Raw genomic sequence first — 25,669 nt, 5'->3', positions numbered from 1 at the left:
TAGCGACATATTCTTTTTTTTTTTTTTTGATAGTCACATATTCTTTTGGAAGTTTTTTTTTTTTAAAGATTTTATTTATTTATTTGACGGAGATCACAAGTAGGCAGAGAGGCAGGCAGAGAGAGGAGGGAAGCAGGCTGCCCGCTGAGCAGAGAGCCCGATGTGGGGCTTGATCCCAGGACCCTGAGATCATGACCTGAGCTGAAGGCAGAGGCTTAACCCACTGAGCCACTCAGGCGCCCCGATAGTCACATATTCTTAAAGGAAAATACAGATAGTTGATTCACGATGCTCTCAGATGAACAGATAACAATAAAACATTATGATAACTATACAGAAATAAATAGACCAGTGGGTTGGAATAGAGACCCCAGGGATATATCACATAGATTTATGCAAACTAGATTTATGATTAAGTTGATATTTCAGGTCAGTAAGGATAGGATGAAATTTCTAAAAAATGATAATGGGCTATCCCTGAAGAGAAAAAAAAAAAAACAGAAAACACCAATTGGGTCATGTTTTATACCCTTCAAAAATAATATTAGGTGGCAGAAATAATGAAATAGATTTATAAAATATTTAGAAAACAATAAAGAAATATATATAGGTATGTATCTCATTAGAATAAGGAAGAATGTTTTATAACTTAAGATTAAGAAAACATTTTAAGAATGTATGAAAAACAGAAAACTTATGTAATATCAGAATGTTTTTTTGAAAAGCTATAAAGCAGGTCCTAGAAATCAATAAGAAAAAGGCAAAGAATTTTTCAGACATTTCACAGAAAGGAAAGTTCAATGGCAAATGAGTTTCTGAAAAATATATATATAATCTCATTATTACTCACTCTTAGGTGAGTCGTATAGGACTTAGGTCTGAGTAGTGTAATTAATCAATGTAATCAAATAATTTTGATTAAGTCATCTAAATAAGTGCCACAATAAAATATAATTTCACAACTAACAGATTAGAAAAAGTTGAAAGTTTGAAATACCAAATTCTGATGGGGATATGAAGCCATATATATATATATATGTGTGTGTGTATATATATACACACACACACAGACACACACAAACACACAGTAGATGTGTCAATTGGTGTAACTTCCAAAAACAGCTCAGCATTATCTTGTGAACTTCCACCTGTGCATGCCCTATGATCTAGCCATATAGCTTCTTAGGTTTATATAGTAGAAAATCTTCTATATGTGCACAAGGACACATGTAGAATTTTTTCATGGTAACATGATTTGTAATGGTAAAAAATTGGGGCAATACAAATATCCTCAAAAGTTGATTGGATGAATTAATTGTGCTGTTTTTGTATGATGGAATATGATACAAGAGTGAAAAATGAATGAAACACAGCTACATGTGCAACAGGAATGATTCCCTCATGAATGTAGATTAAACAAAAATAAAAACTTTCAGAAAAATACTTGTCAGTTATTGTAAAATCTAAATACACAAAACTAATCATCTTTAGGGTTGTAAACATACAGTGTAAAAACGATAAAGAAAAAGAAGGAAATGATAAAAAATGTGTGAAAGTGGTTAGTGGTGCATTTTAAAGGTCATATTTGTGCTTTATTCTTTATCTTTTAATCTAGATGGTAAATAAACTGATACATGTGTGCTTATCACTTATTCATATATACATAAACATATATTCTATGCAGATGTTATGAATTTTACCTTTTAACATTTATCTTTAAAAGCATTAATATATGTAGTTATATATATAAAGAAGTAGAAATTAGTTGAACATCACAAAATATCCATATTTGAATGTGTATGAGTATTTATATACGTATTTAAGAATTTTTAAATCTAAATAGCCCTTGCAAAGACTCCCAAGGTCAAGGAAAATGCTTTGTTCATATTTTGATCAGAGTAAATTTATTCAAATTTTTTCACAGTAGGACTATAGGAAATAGAATCTCTTACACTTGAATTAGGATTTAATCTGTGAGATAAATGGTAGTACTAACCACATTCTATTCTTTTTGGCTTCAGTGACCATATACCAAATCAATGCAAGTAATTCTGTATAATAACTGTGCTGGAAGAATATATCTTCTAATGAACTCTCCCCTGGGACAACACTAGGAAGAGATGACCCTGAATAAACTTAGTTTTTTTGTTTATTTGCTTATTCATTTAGTTCGAGAGTGAGAGTTGCGAAAGAAACCTAAGGCATGGTTGTAGAAAGAAGGTCTGAAGGGTGCCTTCAGTCTCTCACTGCTCTCAGTAACTGCATTGTTTCCTATAACAGACCTCATAAATTTTATGGAAGAACACATTATACTTTTGAAAAAAATGCATTTTTGAAAATCTCAGTCTAGGTGGTATTAACCAAGATATTGATGAGTTGGGTTCATCTGGGTCAGAGAAGTGAGTAAAAACATGTCCTAAATGCTTTGAGAGGAAGTAAGCTAACTGGATTATTAACTGGGATTAAGGATTTTATACTTCAGATTTTAAGATATTCAATATGCATTTCACGTGTTGATTTATAATCTATATACTCTAAGACTCTCTATCTCTCAAGAGAGAATAATATAAGAATAATGTAGGGATGCAAAAACTCGGCTACTCCACAACACAAGTTTCATTTTGCTATCAAAGAATACTTGCTTGTTTTCTTTGGCTGTGTTGAAAGCCGATTCCTATCAATATCTCAGGTTGGTTCTTAGCAACCTACAAGTATATGAAAAATATAACATAATGTAATATAACATAACATGACATAACATAATATAATATAAAATTATGAAATATATAAAACAAAAATATATAATAAAATGTGTATGTATACACATATATATACACACACACATATATATATGTATATACACACACAAAATCAAATACATAAATTCCTTTCTTTTCTCAAATAGAGTTTGAGTTTTGAATGTTCAAATTGTAGGGTATATTGGAACTATAAAGTCCAAAGTGTAATATGAATATACAGTTGAGTCAACACTCTTTTGCAAGGTTATTTTGTCCCTCTCACTGACAGTTTATCTTCTTAAGGGACCAGACTACTAAAACTTCTGGGGAAATACAGTTGCCATCACAATTCAGAGGCCATAAAAGGGTACATGTCTCAAGGAGACTGGAAGTAGAACAGTTGGAAACTGAACACGGTTGCGGAGAACAAGAGTGGATGAGGAGAGGAATCTAGCTGCAGAACGAGCCTCCACAGAACTCTGACTCGGAAACGATGTCACTGAGCAATACAGATGTTCCAAATATATGTGTTGAGTGGTAGAATTGCAGCTACATGTCTGTAGTCTTTCTTCACTGCACACAGCAGTGTTGTTGAGATGGGATTAATTTTAACCTAATTTCACAGAAGAAATTGCAACTCAGTGAGAGTAAGTGATGACATAAGATCATACAGCTTGGAAAAGATGAACTCAAACCTGGGTTGGTCCAGTCTACTTTGACTCCTCATGGAGAGAAATGCACACACACACACACACACATATACAAATACATTGCATGTGTATTATATATATATATATATATATATACACACACACACACACACACATAAACTATTTAATATCATCAACTAAACAGTATATATATGGCAGTAGATTGGGTCTAGAATTTAAATGCTAAAGGCACTAAAACCAAAACCATCTGAGGCGATATGTGGCAACAATACTTTAGTTAGGCTAGAAAAGAGGAAGAAGCAAGTGCTTGATTTGGACCTGGTAGTGCAATGCAGATGGTGGTCTTTGAGAAAACAAAGCTCTTCTACTCCTTTCCAGAGCTTCTTTCCTGTCTAGATGAATGGTATTTCTCTTGCACTGAAAACAGAAGGACAAGGAAGAGATTGTCTGTATACTCAAGACCTTTTATGACATGACTGGGAACTTAGGGATGAGGTCTCTGTATCTCCTAGGAATGTCTAAACAAGGATGGGAAACAAACTCATCTTTAGAAGTACAGAGGCATAGTTATAATTTCAAATATGTGGAATAAAATTTGTTTTGTAAACTGTAGGCTGAACAGGTCACAGTTCCAGGTAAGAATTCAAAGGAGGTGTTCTCTTGTTATATAAAATTTTTACTTTAAATTTCCCTGGTATTTATGCAACACTACAGATTAGTGAATAAGTAGAGTAAGGTCTGATGGTGTTGGAAAAAAAGTTTCCTACCTGAATATTGCCTCTCTTTGTCTTTGGCCATCTTGCTTCCAGGGCTATTTCTGGTCATTAAAAAAATGGATTTCCTTAGGAAAGGACGGGGCAATTTTTATTATTTTTCATGGTAATGGAGCCCCCTGGGGATGAAGTTAAAGCTACAGCAGGGCATGGGCGCCCCTTTCTAGAGCAAGATGGAACATGGTTGGAAGGCCACCTGGTAACTTAAAGCATCCTGTGTAGTTTTCCAAAGTTGGATTTCAGTAAATGGGCAGAACTGCCAAAGATAGTTAATATTCATAGGTCAGGAAACCAAGTACTTATCTTCTAGAAAGACTGCCCGCAGGGAGTAGGGTCTAAGAGACTAGGTGGGACTCAAGAGAGAGGCTTTGCAAACATGGAGCAACATACCATCAAATTAAGCAGACCCCCAGGTGTTGGGGAGTAACTCCCAGCTATAACTTGGTGCCACATGTGAGTCCAACATTTGACAACAGGATCCCTGAATCCCCAGTGTGGAAGCATAAATAATTTAAAGAAACCCTCCAATTCCTACCTACCCCCCAACACACACATAGGAGTAAGGCTTTGGAAATATTACCTGAATCAATCTGAACAGAGGGAATGAGCTTGATCCTCAGCTGAACAAGAACAATCATTGCTTTCTTGAAAAGTCATGATGTCCACACACTACACAACTTCAGGGGTTATCATACACTGTCTCCAGTGTGCATGAACCCATCTCTGGAAATCCTACCTAATCAGAGGCATCTGGAGGAGGGGGACAAAGGGTGCTGTTTACAATGACCGCTAGGAATTAACCTGCATTGAGAACAAGTCACATTGATATTTGAGAAACAAGATGGAGAAGTCAAGAACCACAGGCTACAATTTTGTTAGCAGTTCAAAAGTCTCTCTTCCTCCTCATCTACACAATTGTGGCTTGTGCTCATTCCTTGGAGTTGGAGAGAAGCACTTTATATGGTCAACATAAATCGAATATAATCCGCAGCCAATAACCAGGTTGTCAATTGTTGCTTCTTTTTTCTTCCAAGGGATGGATTTTGTGAATTGCAATTCCCATCATGCCTTAAGTCAGTGAAATAAAGTAGTCTAGGAGATGTGATTTATTTTAACATAATATTTTAAATTTTTTATTAGAGAAAATATATTTGATATATTTTACCTTAACAGCTGGTTGGAATTATAAAGTGAGAATATTCAGTGAGTGACAATATTATAAGTTACTTCCCAGGAGCCAGTAGTTAGTAAGTTCACGTGAACCTCGAAGTGTTATTTTATCTTTTTTCCTTCTTTCTTTAACCCTCTAGGTCACGTGTACAAACCAGTCTCCTCACAGTGAACTGTGAGGTCTGCTAGCAGCCATTTTTGTCCAGAAAGAGCCTGTGATGTGAAACCTGTCATTGTACGGTTGCAGCTGGCAGACAGTTAACGTTACCCGATAACTTACAACTTAATTTTCAAATTAGCAATTCCTGCTGCATATGGTTTTGTTTAAAAGGCTGACTTCACTACAAACAAGTATTTGTCTGAAAAGGGGGTAGTTTATAGAACGTGTTATGATTCATAAAATGGTATTTGAGCAGAATGTAAATTGAATTACGCTCAGACTTGACTTGTTTGCTTCCAGCAAGTTGTCTGCCACAAATACTGAGCAATTTGAGAAAACAATAACCACAAACACGACCCAGTGAAATAGGGTGGTGAAAGGGAACAGATCATATATAAAGTTAGTGAGGGGTCAGTAGGAGAAATCTGTTCTCTAAATCCTCATGGAACAAGGACCATAAATTTCAGATCTATTTGATTAGGGTATAGGGACATCCCACAGGTGACCATGGTGACATACACCAGTCATTTGTACTCTAAAGGCAGCATTTAACTATGAATGTTCAATGCCCTACAGGCATATACATTAGCTCCAACCTTTCCTCTGGTGTCAAAAATATCAACTGGAAGATGATGAAATAAAATATTTTATGTAGCCCTTTACACATTAAAGTTTCATGGAATGTTTCATAGGCAAATATAGCCTTTATTACTATGACACATCCAGTTAAATGAAACAACGTTTTGCAGCCAATAGGATGTTAATATTTTTACAAGGTGCATACTACATCATAATGTAAGGGAAGGGAAGTTATCTCAAATGTAGAACTTTAGACACTAAAGCTTTTAATTCTCTGTTGCCCTGTAGTTAGAGTCAGTGGTGTACCTTAATCCAAACTAGAATAATTCAAAGAAACCTGTATCATACCATTTGGGTATGAAGCACAGTTTTGAAGTCATAAAAACTTCCTAGTTTAAGTCCAATCAACTAGTATATGTTAGACACAAAAAGACTTCAAGAGGTAAGAATTAGAGGGAATGATTGCTTCTTATTTAACTTAACTGATTGCTTATTTTCTGCAAATGTTTACTTTAAACACTGTTTTTAAGTGCTGCTTATGTATCAACACATTCAACCATCACAACAACCTCATGATTACTCCCCCATTTAATGGATTAGGGGACTGAGGCACAAAGATGTCAAGTAACTTAGTCACACCACAGAGATGTCATTTGCTTGTATCATTAAATTCTGTACTCATATGTCATTCGCCTACCGATTTAAGTCTCATTTGTGGATTGCAATGGAGGTATCTCTACCTCGATCTCTAGAATTGGCCAATTAAATGAACAGAGGCCGAAATAGGATTTGAAATGACTACAACCGTGCTCTAAAGTATAGGTGTTGGAATTTTCACAAAGAAAACAGGTTTTTTCTTCGCCAAGACTCCTTTTCAATAAGAACCATGTAGTGATCAAAAGAGATAGTTTATGATTAGCCCTTCGCATGGCTACAATCAAGTTTGAAAAAAATAATAAAAATATTTTCGCTTGAACTACTCCAAAATGTGAACAACCAGAAAAATGACATATGTATTTTTCTTCACAACTGAGCATGCCCCCAAAAAGCCAAAGAAAAGAGATAAATGTCTAAATGGAACATTGGCAGCACTAAGTGCTTTTGAGGCTTTGGAAACTTTGTTCCACAAAAGGGCTCTTACATTTGTGTAGCAGGTTCTTATTCAATACCTAATCACACTTGCCTGCTGTCAGCAGGCCTGTAAGGTTTCTCTCTCACTCAGTTATTAGCTGCTGCTGATGTGACATTTTCAAAATTTAGAAATGTAATGGGAAGTAAGTGGAACCCATCCCCATGAAGCGTTTCACTCCTTGGTCCCCAAAAACTGGCAATTGGCTTGCAATAGAAAACAAGTGGGTGTTCTCAGAATTCACAAAACTCATTTCATGCTGTGGAATAAGTGGGATTTTTTTTCACATCCTTGGGTGATTTTTCACATTGTTCTTGGTGGTGGCCGTGGCAATAGTGGTAATGGATGGAGAGTAGGGGCAGACATGTTTGCAATCATGGTAGCCGGTCCTGATTATTAGTAGTTGTAGCAACTGCGCTACTCACAGTAACAGCAGCACTCATTTATTTTAATGTTACAATAAGAGACGAATCCAGAATTATAATTATAGTTTTTATATATTTATAGTTTCTTCCATGTTTTTATTTATTTCTGTGGGAACGATGTGAGATTTGATCTTTGAAATGTGGGAAATCATAGTTCTGGAAAACTTTTTCCTGATGAAGCAGCTGTTAAGGATTTGCATGATTTGAAACCTGGGCTATGGAGAATGGAGAATAATTTTTTTTTTTTTTTTTTTTTTTGCCTAATCTATGTAGAAATAGCCAGGGGTAAAAATATATATTTTTTGAAGTATTAACGGTCAGAATTGGGTATCTGAAATCATTAATGGTCCTGCCTTTTGCAAATGTTTTCCTGAGAATTGCTGCTGCTTTTCTTAGACTTGCTTTGGAAAGTTAATTTCATGTGGACTCGCAATTATACTTCCTTGAATCACTGCCCCCTTTCTTCTTTAAATTAAGTGAAGTTTCTTCCATTAGTACATGGAGAATACAGAATAGAGAAATAACTGTCCAGAGCCACTGTCCCTTACAGAATATTCTGAGAGTATAATTTAATATTTTCTTTACAGAATTTTTGTATCCACCTTAATGATGAAATTATAATGGCATGCTGGTGAGAATAGGAGAAAAAAAATAATTCGAATGGCCCTGAAAAATAGTTATTCTTCATCCTGATAATTTTAGGGATGTGATACTGGCTTTGAACATTGATGGTGACTCTGAAAATTTACAGGGAAATAAAATAAAAGCAATGACTGTATCACCCTATCTTGATATCTTTCAGTACACTTGAGCTATGTGAAATTGCAAATGTACAAAATTCTGCTCAAGACATGGGGAATTTATTTTGAAAGACATCACTTGGCATTTGGGAAACAAGAAATAATCAATGATTAAAATACATGGTAGAGATTTCACTAGTTAAAAATACATTTTTAAATGTGAATAGTTAAAATTCAATTACACCTTGATGAAAAATGAAAAGGAAGTCAAAGGAGAGAAGACACTGCTAGAAAGACAGAAATTAATTTCAAAGTAAATAACTGCAGCTTTAAATTTTGAGTAACTTACCCAGAAATTATAACTGAAAATTTGAAAGGATAAAGACCACAATGCACCAATGAAAGCTTTATTCAGACCATGAAGTAAGGTAACAGAAGCTTTAACACAATTTTGTGGGATTTTTAAGTCCTGCTCGTTTAATTCATTAATTCTTATGAAAACAGAAAAATGATTTACAGTAGTCCCAGGTGTCTCCTTAACCTGTGATTGCCTAAATAATACATTGCAATTGCATTATCACAAATAATTTGCTTTGGGTTTTATTTTATTATATGTGTGTGTGCCTATTTAATAAATGTTCTTAATTGTGCATTTCTTAGATTAATATTAAAATTAGTTATCATTCCCTGAGCTGACTCTCCTTTTAGGAAGCTAAAGACCTTGGAGGCAAGAAGTCAGTATAGGATTAATAATTTGTCATGGATAATCCACAAAATAAATAAAGCCAGTGTGGATAATTGGAAGTTGGCAGAGTTGTAACATAGGAGCTATTGAAAGTTAATTCAATACGAAGTTATTCATAGTTACTTCTCTCTCATCAACCAGCCACTAGAATAAGCTGCAATTGATAATTCTGTGTATAAAGTGGCATTTGTGCATTATCAGTGTTTTATGATTTTATCTGCAACATGTAATATTTTTCTTCTTGACACAGTTCTAGTTTTATTAAAAATCAGAAATGTGCAAGTTTTTCCATGGATGTTAAACATTCTTTCAACTTTGAAAGTAAGGTCCAGAACATTTTCTGCATCTTAATGTTAAAGATATCCATGTATGGATATCCCAAACTGAAATTACAGTTTGAAAAATGCAATTAAACTTCATAAAAATGCAGTTAAGCCTCATGAAAACTCATTCACTTGTAAAAAGGACTTGCATGTTCAGCTAGTGTTAAAATAACAAGAGATTAATAATGGCAGATTGAATATTTGAATTACTTACCTACTGGATTAGCCTTATTAGCCTAATGATATCTTCCAGAAAATAGTCACATTTCCCACAATTAAAATTGTACATATTCTAGATTTCTGATTTACCAGTCTACAAGGTACTATAAAATTATGAGACTTTGTTACTTAACACAGGCCTAATTGTTGATCAGACATGAAGACATAATTATACGCCTTTTTTTTTTAGCTACTGTTATATTTTATTTTCAAAATATGACTGCAATTAAGTTTGGAGGTAAAACTTCATCTGGGCTTTTCCTTAACATATTTCATGTTTTTGCAATGACAGGTTTCATATACACTGGAGAAGTTGTACATCGAATGCTAACGGCCACACAGTACATAGCACCTTTAATGGCAAATTTCGATCCCAGTGTATCCAGAAATTCAACAGTCAGATATTTTGATAATGGTATGTATTGGTTAGCCTATTCTTTACTGAATATGTACTTTTAAATATTGATAATCAGATTCATATTAATATTTTGTTAACCTGGAGGTTTTTTGGTAAATTGGATTAGAAAGTGCTTGATGCAAATGCCTTGTGATGACAAATACTATACTGTACCTGTTGATATGTGGATTGAAGTGTATAATCAAGAGTCACTCTTTCATTCATTCACTCATTTATTCATTCAACGAATATTTTATTCATTCAACAAATATTTGTTAACATCTGTTAGGCATTATAATAAATGAGTTGCTGTAAATGGCATCTCAAACAAAGCAGATACATTTATTTGATGCTATTTGCTGTGAGTCCTTACTGCAAATTAAAAAAAAAAGTTAAATAAGGATAATTTATTAATCTTCACATAGAGGCAAATGACATAATATATTGATGTTAAATTCCCAAAACTTACGAAACATATATTTCATAACATGAACACACCTTTTAAAAAATAAGGTAGTGAAAGTTAAAATGCACTTATGAAAATTAAGTTCTCCTGACTTTAAAATAAGAAATAGAGCCTACCAAGATTTGGCAAGGACTCTGACAACAATCTAGCCGTACTATTTCTTCTCGGGACATATAAAATAGAGAAAACCTGGACTAGATCATTAAATGCTATTCAAATCTAAAAAATGTAAGGTTCTAAAGACATATATAGATTTTCATATCTGGATCTTATGGAAGGCTGTAACTTTGGCAGAGAAAATAGGAGAAGAAAAGTTTGTTTTGGAAAAGTAAAGATAGAAATTTCTGTACTCTGTAATATAAAAACAGTATTTATTTGTCCAAATGACAATTTCATCTTTTAAAATAATGGAACTATTTGGTGTGAACCGTTATTTCTACTCTTATCTTAAAGACCAAGGAGGAAATTTACTAGTGGGTAGTATAGACTTAATAGTGACAGCAGCTTTGAGGAAATGTGATCATTTTACTAAAAGTTATCGTCTGACCAGTGTGATGAAGCCATTTTACAGGTCAAGATAGCAAATGAAAAAGGAAGCTAAACATTGGTAGTTATACACCTTGAGAAACACATTTCAAACAACTTGAATAACACTAAAGTATGTTCCGGTACGAAGTAACTCCCACATTAGCCATAATAATTACCTTCTCCTATTATTTTAAGCACTGTTACACTCTGTCCTACCTCTTAGAAAAAAGTTAAGGTGCTAATGCCAAAGATGTACGAATAGATTGTAGGGATACTTGAGTCAGAACTACAGCCAGAAGCTTATCCGAAACTTATTCCATGAACTTCCTTACACAATCACTCTAGTAAATAGAAAATGATTTGAAGAAAGTTGATTCTTTTCTAAGCTGTGCCACTTATTGGCGATATTGGAGGCATTCACTAATGGGCACAGGATTCTAATGACAGAGTTTTCATAATATTAGCATCAAAATCATAAAGCGTAGTAAGTTAGTCTCTCATCTCTCCCTCCACATACTTTCTCATATACCACATTCCTCAGTAGCTCTTAATATTTGAATTTTACTTTTGTTTGAGTAATTTCTAAAAATTAATAGATGGCACTCCAACTGGGCACTAAATTCTTTGAAAACAAGGACAGTGACTATAAGAAATCATTTTTTCTTCACTGCCTAACACAAGAACTCAAAACATAGTAGGTCTTCCATAATTATTCAGTGAATGAATAAATTTAAAAAAATAAATACATAGGATAGTTTTTTAATTCTAAGAATTCTAAAAATACTTAAGAGTTACTATATTTTACTTTATTAAACTATCTTCTGAGTAATGACCAAAGGGAATACTGAGGTCCTACAATATGACAGTGATAACTGTCATTTATTGTTCATGTTTTATTAAATGAATGAAACACTTTTGAATACTGTAAGGCTGCTCACAAAGTTCTTTTATACAGTAGCAACTTACTGAAATATTTCTAACTTCGATTAATTAGGATCACTGAAAAAATGCTTAAGGGTGGGAAATTCAATAGTTTAGGAAAATAAAATTTCTCTAAAAGAGATAGCAGCAGTTCAGAAAATTTCTTCTAACATATTTCTGTAAACATTAAAGCACTAGATTTTAAAAATGAGATGATGCTTCCATATTATATGCAGCATAGATGATGGCTGAAATCTAAGTGAGCCACAGAATAGTAATGCACAAAAACTAGATAAGTTAAAAAACACTTTGTAGAAAAATAATTTGATGGTTTAGAAATAGCAAATTAAAAAGTATAATTTTTACTAATGATCAGAAGTCTGCCTGGACACAGAATCAGAAAATTTGGAGTTGATGGTGACATGAAGGGGCCTGAGTTCATCCTATTTGCCTGTTTTTATTTTGGAAATGAGAAGCTGGCATCCATTACTGAAGAGATAACTTGATTACGGTTCAATAAACACTGCAGGGATGCTCAATTCCAATAGCTCCGTTCCAGTAAGCACATAGGATGGTGTAGCAACTCATGGGCTCAGAGAGATGAGCTTAAATAACAGCTTCATCTTTGAGATAAGGAACAGTGTCACTAGATTTTGTGCTGATAGTGAAAGAAAACGTTTAGGATTGTGGGTCCCTAAACCGGGAGATGGACTATGCTAAAGCCCCTCTTTAGAAATGTAAATTCCATTCCTTAATTTGTGGTTTTCTTTTTTTTTTAATTTTTATTTATTTTTATTTATTTATTTTTAATTTTTTTATTTATTTGACAGACAGAGATCACAAGTAGGCAGAGAGGCAGACAGAGAGAGAGGGGGAAGCAGGCTCCCTGCTGAGCAGAGAGCCCAAAGCGGGGCTCGATCCCAGAACCCTGGGATCATGACCTGAGCCGAAGGCAGAGGCTTTAACCCACTGAGCCACCCAGGTGCCCCTATTTTTATTTATTTATTTATTTATTTATTTTATTTTATTTTATTTATTTATTTATTTATTTATTTATTTTCAGCATAACAGTATTCATTGTTTTTGCACCACACCCAGTGCTCCATGCAATCCGTGCCCTAATACCCACCACCTGTTTCCCCCAACCTCCGACCCCCCGCCCCTTCAAAACCCTCAGATTGTTTTTCAGAGTCCATAGTCTCTCATGGTTCACCTCCCCTTCCAATTTCCCCCAACTCCCTTCTCCCCTCTAACTCCCCTTGTCCTCCATGCTATTTGTTATGCTCCCCAAATAAGTGAAACCATATGATAATTGACTCTCTCTGCTTGACTTATTTCACTCAGCATCATCTCTTCCAGTCCCGTCCATGTTGCTACAAAAGTTGGGTATTCATCCTTTCTGATGGAGGCATAATACTCCATAGTGTATATGGACCACATCTTCTTTATCCATTCGTCCGTTGAAGGGCATCTTGGTTCTTTCCACAGTTTGGCGACCATGGCCATTGCTGCTATAAACATTGGGGTACAGATGGCCCTTCTTTTCACTACATCTCTATCTTTTTTATTATCATTATTATTTTTTAATTTGTGTTACATTAGTCACCATACAGTACATTAGTTTTTGATGTCGCGTTCCATGATTCATTGTTTACATATAACACCCAGTGCTCCTTACAATCCATGCCCTCCTTACTACTCATCATCTGGCTCACCCATCCCCCACCCTTCCTCCCTCTAAAACCCTCAGTTTGTTTCCCCGAGTCCCCAGTGTCTCATGGTTTTTCTCCGACTCTGATGCACCCCGTCCATTTTTCTCTTCTTTTGGCAGTTTATACTCTTACATTATAATTGTCCAAAGAAAGTGCTTTCCTGGTTTACTTACCCAGTTACTACCTGTATTAGGCACTACCTAGAGAACAAAGGTAAGTTAGGGGCTACTTAGAGAAATACAAGATTGTCTCCAAAAGCCACTCCCACCATCTTATAGATCATAAAGTTTTAGGTATCAGTAACTTTTAATATAAGATGAACCTTGAAATACTGGTTATTTGACAAAACAGAATAGAGATATGTAGCTTTAAATCTAATAACGTTTACACTTAAATAATCTTTCAGTTATGTATGAGTCACTCAGTGTGCATGTAGAACCATTTAATTAACAAATGTTGGGGGAGCCTGATGGTCCTACTTAACAAAAAACTGACTTGCAAACTTATTGCTATTATAAAAAGCCTGCTGCTGAAAATGTATTAAGAATATCTTCATCAGAATCTGCGTGAAGAACATTTAATTACTCAATTATGTAGACCTTTCTTTTCCACAGAATTTGAGGGAACTATATTTTCTTGTATTTCATGTAGAAATCCCTAGAAAGGAGTAATTATTCTGCCCTCCTCCACCTCCTATTTAGGTTGTAGGAGCACAAACGGGTTCGTGAAGGTTGTGTCCAAGGTCATGCAAACGGTAGTAGAGACAGGACAGAGGCTGTCCATCTCTGCACAGCCATCTCTGCACCATCAAAGTACCTCACAGAAATTAGTGAATAAAGAAGAGACTAGAGCTTGAGAGTTGCAGACATGCATTAAAGAGAAAAAAGATGCTGTTCAGAGGCATTTCCTGATCAGAAACCCCTGTACTTCTATGCTTATGGGAAGTTTCCTGCCTATTACTATCGTCTTGCCTTTCTAATAATTAAAAAATGTTAGTCTAGATACACCAATGCCCATAAAAAGAAGAGACTTGGGTTTTCACTTGTTGTAAGGGTATGTGTTAGGTATTCCCTTTGATGAAAAGCACTTAGAAAAAATTTTTTAAAATTTGGGGACATCTGAATTTTTACCACAAAGAAATGAATACATTTCTATATTGAAAGTGTACAAGGTGATCATTTAATATAGGTATACATTGGAACAGGATCCCCACCACAGAGATAATTAACATATTCATCGTTTCACATATTTAGCTTTTTTTTTTTTTCCCCTGGTGAGAACACTTGTTTTACTCTCAGAAAATTTCAATTAGACAAGACGGTATTAGAAGTTACAGTCACCGTGTTATATATCAGATCCTCAGACCTTGTTTGTAGTGTAAATGAAAGCTTGTGTGCTTTACCAGCCTCTTCCTATTTTCTCCATCCCCTAGCTCCTGGCAACCAGTCCTCTAAAATCTATTTGTATGAGTTCAACTGTGCTTGGTTTTGTTTTAGGTCCCACATATAGGTGATACTATGCAGTTTTTCCTTTTCTCTATTTGGCTTATTTCACTTAGCATAATGCCCTCTAATTCATTTCTGTGGTCATAGAGGCACAATTTCACTCTTTTTAAATGCTGAATAATATTCCAGCATGTGTGTTCTTTATCCGTTCATCTATAACACTTAAGTTGTTTCCATATTTGGCGAGTACGAATAATGCTGCAGTGAACAAGAAAATACAGAGATCTCTTCAAGAAGTGATTTTGTTTCCTTTAGTATATACCCTGTAGTGGGACTAGTAGGTCATACTGTAGTTCTGTTTATAGTTTCTTGAGGAACCTCCATACTGTTTTCCATAGTGACTGTGACAGTTTACATTTCCAACAGACTACATGGCTTTCTTGTTCTCCATATCTTCTCCAGCATTTGTTATCTCTTCTCTTTTTGATAACAGACATCATAACAGGTGTGAAGTGATACCTCATTGTGCTTTCGATTTGTTTTTCCCTCAAGATGGGTGTCATTGAGCACTTTTTCATATACCTGTTAGCCATTTGTATATCATCTTTAGAAAAATGGCTATTTAGGTCCTTTACCTATTTTTTGTTTGTTTGCTATTTAGATATATCAGTTCCTTGCATATTTTGGATATTAACATGTTACTGGGTACGTGATCTGCAAAATTGTTTTTTCCCATTCCACAGGCTTCCGTTTGCTGTGCAGATTTTTTGTTTGACATGGCCCAACTTGTTATTTTTGCTCTTGCTGCCTTTCCTTGCTGTTAAATCCAAAAACATTACTGAGACATTGGGAAGCTTACCCTATGTGTTTTCTTCTAGGACTTTTGTGGTTGCAGGTCTTAAAGTCAAGCCTTTAATTCATTTTGAGTTTACTTTTGTGTACAGTGATTTAGAGATTCAATTTTGCTTTTTTGCATGTGGCTATCGACTTTTCCCAGCACAATTTATTGAAGAGACTGTTCTTTCTCCATTGTATATTCTTGGCTTCTTTACTGAAAATTAATTGATCATATAAGAACAGGTTTATTTTGGGGCTATTATGTTCCATTAATCCAGGTGTCTGTTATTATGCCAGTACCCTACTATTTTGATTACTAAAGCTTTGTAATACTTTGAAATCAGAAAGTGTTATGTTGTCAGTTTTGTTTATCATTTTCAAAATTGCTTAGCTATTTGGAAGCTGATGTAGAAATCCCTAGAAAGGGATTTCTAGGGATTTTAGGATTCTGTTTTATATCTGTGAAAAAAATGTCATTAGAATTTTTATAAAGATTGCATTGAATCTGTAGATTGCTTTGGGTGGTATGACATTTTAATGATATTAATTCTTCCAGTCCATGAATGTAGAATATTTTTACGGTATTTGTGTCTCCTTAATTTCTGTCATCAATATCTTATAGTTTTCAACATACAGATCTTTCATCTTCTTGTTTAAATTTATTCCTAGGTATTTTATTTTCTTTGAAGTCATTATAAGCAGCATTCTTTTCTTAATTTCTCTTACTGATTGTTCTTTGTTAGTCTGTGGAAAATCAGATGATTTCTGTATATTGATTTTATATCTTGCAACTTTACTGAAACTGTTTATTATTTCTAACAGTTTTCTGGTGGAGTCTTTAGGGTTTTCTATTTTATAATATTATATCATCTGCAAACAGAGACAATTTATTTCTTTTTACCCAATTTGGATTTCTTTTCTTTCTTTTTCTTGACTAATTTCTCTGGCTATCACTTCTAGTACAATTTTGGATAAAGAGAGTGGTCATCTTTGTCTTTTTCTTGATCTTAGAAGAAAAGCTTTCTACTTTTCACTCTCAAGAATGATGTAAGCTACAGTCTTGTTATATATGGACTTTGTTAAGATACATTCTATCTTTAATTTGTTAAGCATTTTTATCATGAAAAGATACTGAATTTTGTCAAATGCTTTTTCTGGATCTATTCAGATAATTATATAATTTTTATCCTTCATTTTACTACTGTGTTGTATTACATTGCCTAATAGGTATATGTTGAATTATCCTTGCATTCCAGGAATAAATCCAGCTTGATGGTGCTGTATGATCCTTTAAATGTTTGAATCTGGCTTGCTAATATTTTGTTGAGGACTTTTGGATCTATGTTCACCAGGGATATTGTTCTGTGAATTTCTTTCCTTGTAATGTCCTCATCTGACTTTGGTATCAGGGTAATGCTGGCCTTGTGAAATAAATTTGGAAGTGATTCTCTTCTACATTTTAGAATAATTTAATAAGGATTGCTGCTAATGTTTGCTAGAACTCCCCAGTGAAGCCATCTGATCCTGGACTTTCCCTTTTTTTCTAATCACTGATTCAGTCTGCTTACTAGTAATTGGTCTATTCAGGTTTTCTATTTCTTCATGATTCAGTCTTTAGTAGTGGTATGTTTCTAGGATTTATGTATTTCTTCTAATTTTTTGGCATATAATTTAATGGCTCATAGTAGTTTCTTATAATCCTTAGTACTTCCGTGTTATCAGTAGTCAAGGCTCCACTTTCATTTCTGATTTTTTTTTTTAGTCTTTTCTCTTTTTTCTTAGTCTAGCTAAAATTTTGTCAATTTTTTTATCTTAAAAAAACAGTTCTTTATTTCATTGAACTTTCCTATTTTCATTTGAGTCTCCACTAAATTTATTACTGTTGTGATCTTTATTATTTCCTTCTGCTAACTTCAGGCTTGGTTTGTTGTTCTGTTTCTAGTTCTGTCTTAAAGTGTGAAGTTAGGTTGTCTTTGAGATTTTTCTTTTTTCTTAATGAAAGCATTTATGGCTATGCCCCATTTTCCTCTTAGAACTGCTTTTGCTGCACCCCAGAAAGTTTGATATGTCGTGTTTCCAATTTCATTTGTCTCAAGATATTTTTAGTATTCCCTTTTGATTTCTTCTTTGGCTCATTGGTTATTCAGGAAGATGTTTTTTAACCTCCACATATGTGTGAGTTTTCCAGTTTTCCTTCTGCTTTTAATTTCTAGCTTCATACCATTTTGGTCAAAAAATGTGTATAATTTCAGTCTTTGTAAATTTTTTAAGACTTGTCCTATGGCCAAACATATGATTGGTCCTGGAGAACGTTCCACATGCTCTTGAGTAAAATATATATTCTGCTACTGTTGGATGACTATTCTGCATATTTCTGTTGGTTCTATCTTGTCTAACAGGTAGTTTAAGTCCAATGTTGCCTTATTGATTTTCTGACTGGATGATCTGTCCATTGTTAAAAGTAGGATATGAAGTTCCCTACTATTACTGTGTTGCTGATTATTTCTGCCTTCAGATCTGTTTATATTTGCTTTATATATTTAGCTGCTCTGATGTGGGTATATAAATTTTTACCATTGTTATATCCTTTTGATGAATTGACCCATTTATCATTACATAATGACCTCCTTTTCTTTTTGTTACAGATTTTGGCTTAAAGTCTATAATATCTAATATGATTCTAACTGCTTTCTTTTGGTTTCCATTTGCATGGCATAATGTCTTCCATAATTATACTTTCAGTCTACATGTGTCCTTAAAACTAAAGTATTTTTCTTATGAGCATATATAAGAGTTTTTTTTATTCTTTTTTTTATCTCTTCAGCCACTCTATGTCTTTTCTTTTTTCACTCTATGACTTTTGATTGGAGAATTTAAGTCCATCTACATATAAAGTAACTATTGATAGGTATGGATTTACTGTTGTCATTTTGATAGTTGTCTTCAGGAGGTTTTGTAGTTCCTTTTTTCCTTTCTTCCTCTCTTGCTCTTTATCTCTGTGATTTGATCATTTTCTGTAGCTGTGTGCTTGATTCCTTCTACTTCATCTTCTGTATATCTACTATACGTTTTTGTTTTGTGGTTACTATGAGGCTTATATAAAACATCTTATGTTTATACAATCTATTTTAAGCCAATCATGACTAACTCAAACTCATACAATAGCTCTATATTTTATAACGTCCACCACGTTTTATGGGTTTTTTTAAAGATTTTTTTACAATTTATTGGAGAGAGAGAGAGTGTGCGAGCACTGGGGGGAGGGGTGAGGGAGAAGCAGACTCCCCACTGAGCAGGGACCCCCCCCCCCGCAATGTGAGGCTCAATCCCAGGACCACAGGATCATGATGTGAGCCAAAGGTAGACTCCCCCCAACTGCTGAGGCACCAAGGTGCCCTAACATTTTATGTTTTTGATGGCACAGTTTACAACTTTTTATATTGTATATCCGTTAACAAATTATTATAGTTATTTTATAGCTTTTGCCTTTTAAGCTTTATGCATGAGGTATAAGTGATTTATCCATCACTGTTGCAATATTAGAGTATTCAGAATTAACTTTATATTTGCCTTTACCCTAGTAAGTTTTGTATTTTCATATAATTCCTATTACTTCTTTGTATCCTTTCATTTCAGCTCAAAGACCACCCTTTAGTATTTCTTATAAAGCTGGTCTAATTGTGATGAACTCCTCCAGTTTTTCTTTGTTTGGAAAACTCCATTTCTTTGCCATTTCTGAAGGACAGCTCTTTTTGGTAGAGTACTCTTGGTTGATGGTTTTTTCCTTTCTATCAGCACCTTGAATATCTCCTCCTACTCTTTCTGGCCTGCAAGTTTTCTGCTGAAAAATCTTCTCATTGTCTTATGAGGGTTCCGTTGTAAGCAGTCAGTTGCTTTCCTCTTGCTGCTTTTAAGATTCTTTGTTTTCAACTTCTGATAATTTAATTATAGTGTGTCTAAATGTTAGCCTCCCTGATTCAACTTATTTGGTATTTTGGGGCTTCCTATATCTGGATATCTGTTTATTTCTCCAGGTTAGGGAAGTTTTCAGCCATTATTTCTTCGAACAAGCTTTCTTCCCCTTTCTTTCTCTCTTCTCCTCCTTGGATTCCTATAATATGAACATCAGTCCACTTGATGGTGTCCCATATATTCCTCAAGCTATCTTCACTCTTTTCTTTTTGTTTTCTGATTAGATGAATTGCACTTCCCTGTCTTCATGTGCATTGTTCCTTTCTTCTACTTCATCTAGACTCTTATTGAACCACTCTATTAAAATTTTCACAGTCAGTATTGCATTCTTCATCTGTTATGTATTTAGTACTTTTTAATGATTTTCTATTTCTTTGTTGAAATTCTCACTTCATTCATGTATTGCTTTTGTAACCTCGGTGAGAATCTTTATGATAGCTGTTTTGAACTCATTTAGGTAAATTAACTTATTCGTGTTTCATTAAGGTTGATTTCTGGAGATTTATCGTGTTCTTTTCTTTGGAACATATTCCCCTGTTGTTTTTTGTTTTGTTTTTTGTTTTCTGTTTTTTGGGTTTTTTGTTTGTTTGTTTTCATTTTCTTGTCTCTGTTAGTTTCTGCACATTAGATAAAATACCCATGTCCTCTAGTCTTGTCAGAGTGGCTTATGTAGGACACAAACTGCATCAATAAGCACAGCCCAACCTCCTGGTTTTCTCTCAAATATCTATGATTATCCCTGATAATCATAATATTTGTTCTTAGAGGTTCCCTGTGGTTGAGACTGTGCCAAAATCCATCAGTGTTTCAAAGGGAATGACATAGTCAACACCTACACGTGGGGTTGATCTGGAGCCAGATCCTCAGGCAGCAGCTAAGAAAGCATGCAGTCAAACTGCTTCTGGAGGGATACTGGGAGATAGGCATTTTTAACTGGTCTCTCTACTAGCCGTAAGGGGGTGCTCCTTCACCCATTTAGAAACTGCTTATTTGCTATAATCCTCTAGGACTTGTAAATACAATCTTCTATCAGAGCAAGGTGATTTGGCTGCCTAAATCCTGGATGGCTAAACTATAAAAGTGAGGACACTAGATGTGTGGACAAGCTCTTTCAAGGTAGATACTGGCAACTTGATTTTATTATTGAAGTTAGCCAGAGAGAGATGGTGAGGGAAGTGCTCATCAACTCTTTTGGGTCCTAGGGAGGATAATAGTCAACAGCTAAATGGACTAAAAGCCAGACCCACATGCTCCAGCTTATAAAGTACGTAGTCACACCCTTCCAGGGCAAGATGGGCATTTTTGTCTGCTCTCTCTCTGCTGAGCCCTGGGAGCATAGCCATGGCAAGTACTCATGCGCATACCTGTTGTTTCTTTGTCTGCTGCAGTCCTGTGGGACTTGTAAATGGAAATCCAGTTGTCTATCAGAACCAGGTGATCTGGGGGCTTGTCTCTTGGGTGACAGCAACCAAAGCTGGGTGTCAGACATGTACAAGCTCCTTTCCAGAAGGATGTTGGTTACCTGTTTTTATTGTCAGAGTGAGCAAAAAGAAGAAGGTGGGGGAGGTGCCTGCTGGCTCTTTTGGGCTCCAGAGAGGATCACAGTACCTAGATACATGCAGTTTCAATGTAGGTATTTTCTCAGTTGCCTAAATTACAGTAGTTACTCAGCTAGTTTTTAGATTTCTCTTGGAAGAAATTGCTCTGTGTGTAGTTCTGTGTGTACATTGGGTGTGTCCATGGGAGGAGGGAAATTCAGAAGCCTCCCATGTCACATATTGGTCAAAAGCTTTCAGCATTATGTTGAACTCAAAAACACAGTGCAGACAGTGTTCTGTTTTACATCAGTCAAATACAGGGATTAAGTTATGAGCAGTCAGATGGAAGAAGCCCATAGAGCAAGGCATGTGGAAGAGGTGTGGAGCACACTAGTCTCCCAGCAATTCCCCATGTTCACTAACCCAAAAGCTCTCTGTCATACAATCTTGGTTCTTTTTTCCTTTTCAATCAGATGTTTACTGACCTGTGAGATAGGTTTATCTCTTTTAGTTCTGTGAATTTCAATTTCTGTAAAATACTTTTCATTTCTGTAAAACATTTTTACAGAATGTAAACATGATTTTTTTTTAACCAACCAAAAAATCCAATACTTAGAGCTAAGCTAAAGTCTTAGCTGCTCATTTTTTTTTTTCCTTTTAGGAAAAAAATTGAAAATAAACAGTGTCATTTAAAACAAAACTGTGACTTCTCATCGGTGGCTATTAAGCTATTTCACTTCACATTTCATGTTAATAGTTTATAGTTGATTCTGGCTGATTGACTCATCAGAATATGAAACATAGCACTGAAGATTCATTCCTCCCAATGTACCTCAAGGAGACTTCAGAAATCTTTACTTGGGGCCCTTTAAGCTGCCTTGCAACCTCCTTGAAGCAATACTACAAAGACAGAAATGCAGTATTGTGAACCAGAGAAGAAAATTCCCATTAGTGCTGAAGGAATTTTTTTTCAGCATGAAAGAGTATAATTCTAAGCATCGAAGAAACATTTTCAGGTCTTTTATAAGTGATTCTAGCTTTCCTGAATGTGTCCCTTTCTTTCTCAGCATTTGTCAAATGTATTTGAAGTTCATTCAGTCCACTTGGGTTGCATTTTGAAAGTGGCTCATAGAAATTTAAGCAGACAGTACCCATTAACATTAATGGACTTCCTAAGGCAAAATTCCCTCATACTGGGCTCAATATTAACCTCAGTATGAGATTAGGTTTTACTAAATATTTAGAGAATACTCAATTGTTTAAAAATATCCCAAAAACTATTTCAGTAATGAATTCCAATTAACCATGTAAAATTTAAGAAGCACAACTATTAGATTTGAAGACTATATCCATGGTTTTGTGAAGTCTGTCACCAGAATTGATTGATATATATTTATCAATGCATTTCTTCTGTTTCAATGGGGTTTATAGGCACAGCACTTGTTGTCCAGTGGGACCACGTACATCTCCAGGATAATTACAACCTGGGAAGCTTCACATTCCAGGCAACCCTCCTCATGGATGGACGCATCATCTTTGGATACAAAGAAGTAAGTAATGTATTGATGATGTCCTTTCCCCTTGACTTCTATCTTTTTCTCCAAGTGTCAAGAAAGGGACATTTTATAACCATGAACCTCAAATCGCTTTCTCATGTCTTGGTTTCTTTTGTTTCATACAAAAAAAAATTTTTTTAATCTACTAGGTAGCCCTGATTGTTAATTCTTTGGATTCTGTTTTGTATTCTGATATCATTGGTATTATGATTAGTGAATTTCATAGAATTATGAAATTATATTCTGATGGTATTATAATGAAATATCTCTAAGAAAAAGTATTTCCAACTTGGAAGGACTTCTCTCCTACATCTGATTATATTTATTTTTGTTTCTTTTTCCTTTCAATTTCCATGACATATTTTGATTCTAACTCCCAAAGTATTATTATACATGAAAACTTGTGTGGTTCCATGACCCAATACTGAAGGCATATTAGGACCCACAATCCCTTTAACCAGTGTATATTTCAACCTGATAGGCAAAATTAATTAGCATTCTAAGTGACAGAAATAAGAATGGAATTTAAACTTATGGTTTGTTTCATTTTACCAAATTCACAAAGCAAAGAATGGAGATTTACTAAATTATTGCCTTAAATTTATAGAATGTCTAAATTAGAATAATAACATGGATAGCTTAGAAAGTCTATTGACAATATAATCACAGTATATTAGACAACCTAAACTTTAGGGGAACAAAATAAATATAAGAAAAAATTTCAGAAAAAAAAAAAGAATAAAAGAAAAATATTCCAGGAACAGTAGATGTGATATTTTAGACGGTTGCTAAGCATATTAACCCATGGGTTAATGGGTATTTATAATAGTACAGACTCAGTATATCATTTGAAGGGTTATTTTTTGTTAACAAATGCATCCTTGACTAGTAAAAGTATGTTGAAAATTTTAAAATTATTCACTTTGGTCAAGTTTTCTGAAATTCATCTTTTCTATAGGGTGAGAGATAGTTTTATTTCAGTTAACTAGGTCAGCTTTTGGAAATCTTATAATCATTTCAAATATTTCCACTCCTTTGGAGAATTCTTCCATGTGGTATTGATCACTTTTACTTGGGGGTAATAATATAAATAGAATATAATATAGAATCATAGAATCTGATCTGCTTGGTGCTTCTTATCCACAGCTATGGTTTAATATCATAGCCCTTCATATTCTTGTATCACCTTACTTGCAAGCTGGGAGAATATAGCTCAAAGGGACTCGTTCATTTCTAGTTTTCATAATAATCTAGTATAATTCTAAAACTGCAAAGTATCGTTATAGAATGTTAATTTTCAACTATTTTAACCAGCAGTGGCAAAGTTTCTGGAAAGAAGTAGGGTCAGTAAGCCTAGGGTCTTAAATCTCACTAACTGTAGGCTTTTTCAAAACAGATTTTTTTTTTTTTTTATTATTGTGGTCTCTCTTTCTAGTCTTGATTATAAAAATCATCATCTTTATTTATACTATTCTCCATGGATGTCTCACATTGCAGAATAACAGTTCATTTTTTCTATTCCTTCTTTGTAGTGGATTTGGTATTTTTTAAATGTTTTTTGTTTCTTTATTGTAATCAAAGAAAAATTTCCCACTCTGATTTTCCTGTTTTGTCATGGGGAATATTACACTGATAGGCAATTTTAACACTTTCTTTGTATTTCCAGACTATTATCCTATTAAACATTAGTCCTTCTGAACCCAGAGTTCTAAAGAAGTCATTGCTTTATTATTGGCCTTATTGTTCTTTCTTTATTCTGGTTAGAAACCACATTGAGATATCACCTTACACCACTTAGAATGGCCAAAATTATCAAGACAGGAAACAACATGTGTTGGAGTGGATGTGGAGAAAGGGGAACCCTCTTACACTGTTGGTGGGAATGCAAGTTGGTGCAGCCTCTTTGGAGAACAGTGTGGAGATTCCTCAAGAAATTAAAAATAGAACTTCCCTATGACCCTGCAATTGCACTACTGGGTATTTACCCCAAACAGATGTAGTGAAAAGAAGGGCCATCTGTACCCCAATGTTTATAGCAGCACTGGCCACGGTTGCCAAACTGTGGAAAGAACCAAGATGCCCTTCAACGGATGAATGGATAAGGAAGATGTGGTCCATATACACTATGGAGTATGATGCCTCCATCAGAAAGGATGAATACCCAACTTTTGGGTAGCATGGACGGGACTGGAAGAGATTATGCTGAGTGAAATAAGTCAAGCAAAGAGAGTCAATTATCATATGGTTTCACTTATTTGTGGAGCATAACAAATAGCATGGAGGACATGGGGAGTTAGGAGAAAGGAGTTGAGGGAAATTGGAAGGGGAGGTGAACCATGAGAGACTATGGACTCTGAAAAACAATCTGAAGGGTTTGAAGAGGTGGGAGGTTGGGGGAACCAGGTGGTGGGTATTAGAGAGGGCACGGATTGCGTGGAGCACTGGGTGTGGTACAAAAACAATGAATACTGTTATGCTGAAAATAAATTTAAAAAATGATTAAAAAAAAAAGAAAGCAACTTTTTATTTCACATTATACCTTAATTTTTTCCAGTAATTGTCATACATTTTATTTTGCTGATGTAAATTTCTATTTGTAAAATTTGCCACAGTAAGGGTTCCCTT

General features: G+C 34.6%; 1 protein-coding gene across 2 annotated transcripts in view; it reads left to right on the top strand.

Moving 5' to 3' along the window:
* Positions 1 to 25,669, top strand: part of PLXDC2 (plexin domain containing 2) — a 467,666-nt gene that overhangs the window by 302,680 nt on the left and 139,317 nt on the right. For both annotated transcript variants that reach the window (XM_032880865.1, XM_032880866.1), the window contains exons 5-6: positions 9,965 to 10,087; positions 22,920 to 23,038. In XM_032880865.1, the coding sequence (XP_032736756.1) occupies positions 9,965 to 10,087; positions 22,920 to 23,038 (242 nt within the window). The remainder of the gene's footprint in view (positions 1 to 9,964; positions 10,088 to 22,919; positions 23,039 to 25,669) is intronic.

This window comes from Lontra canadensis, unplaced genomic scaffold, assembly GCF_010015895.1.
Source record: "Lontra canadensis isolate GAN:19392208 unplaced genomic scaffold, GSC_riverotter_1.0 scaffold72, whole genome shotgun sequence".
NCBI classification, from domain to species: Eukaryota; Metazoa; Chordata; class Mammalia; order Carnivora; family Mustelidae; genus Lontra; species Lontra canadensis.
The sequence above is the reverse complement of the archived record's forward strand: the minus strand, read 5'-3'. Positions and strand labels throughout refer to the sequence as shown.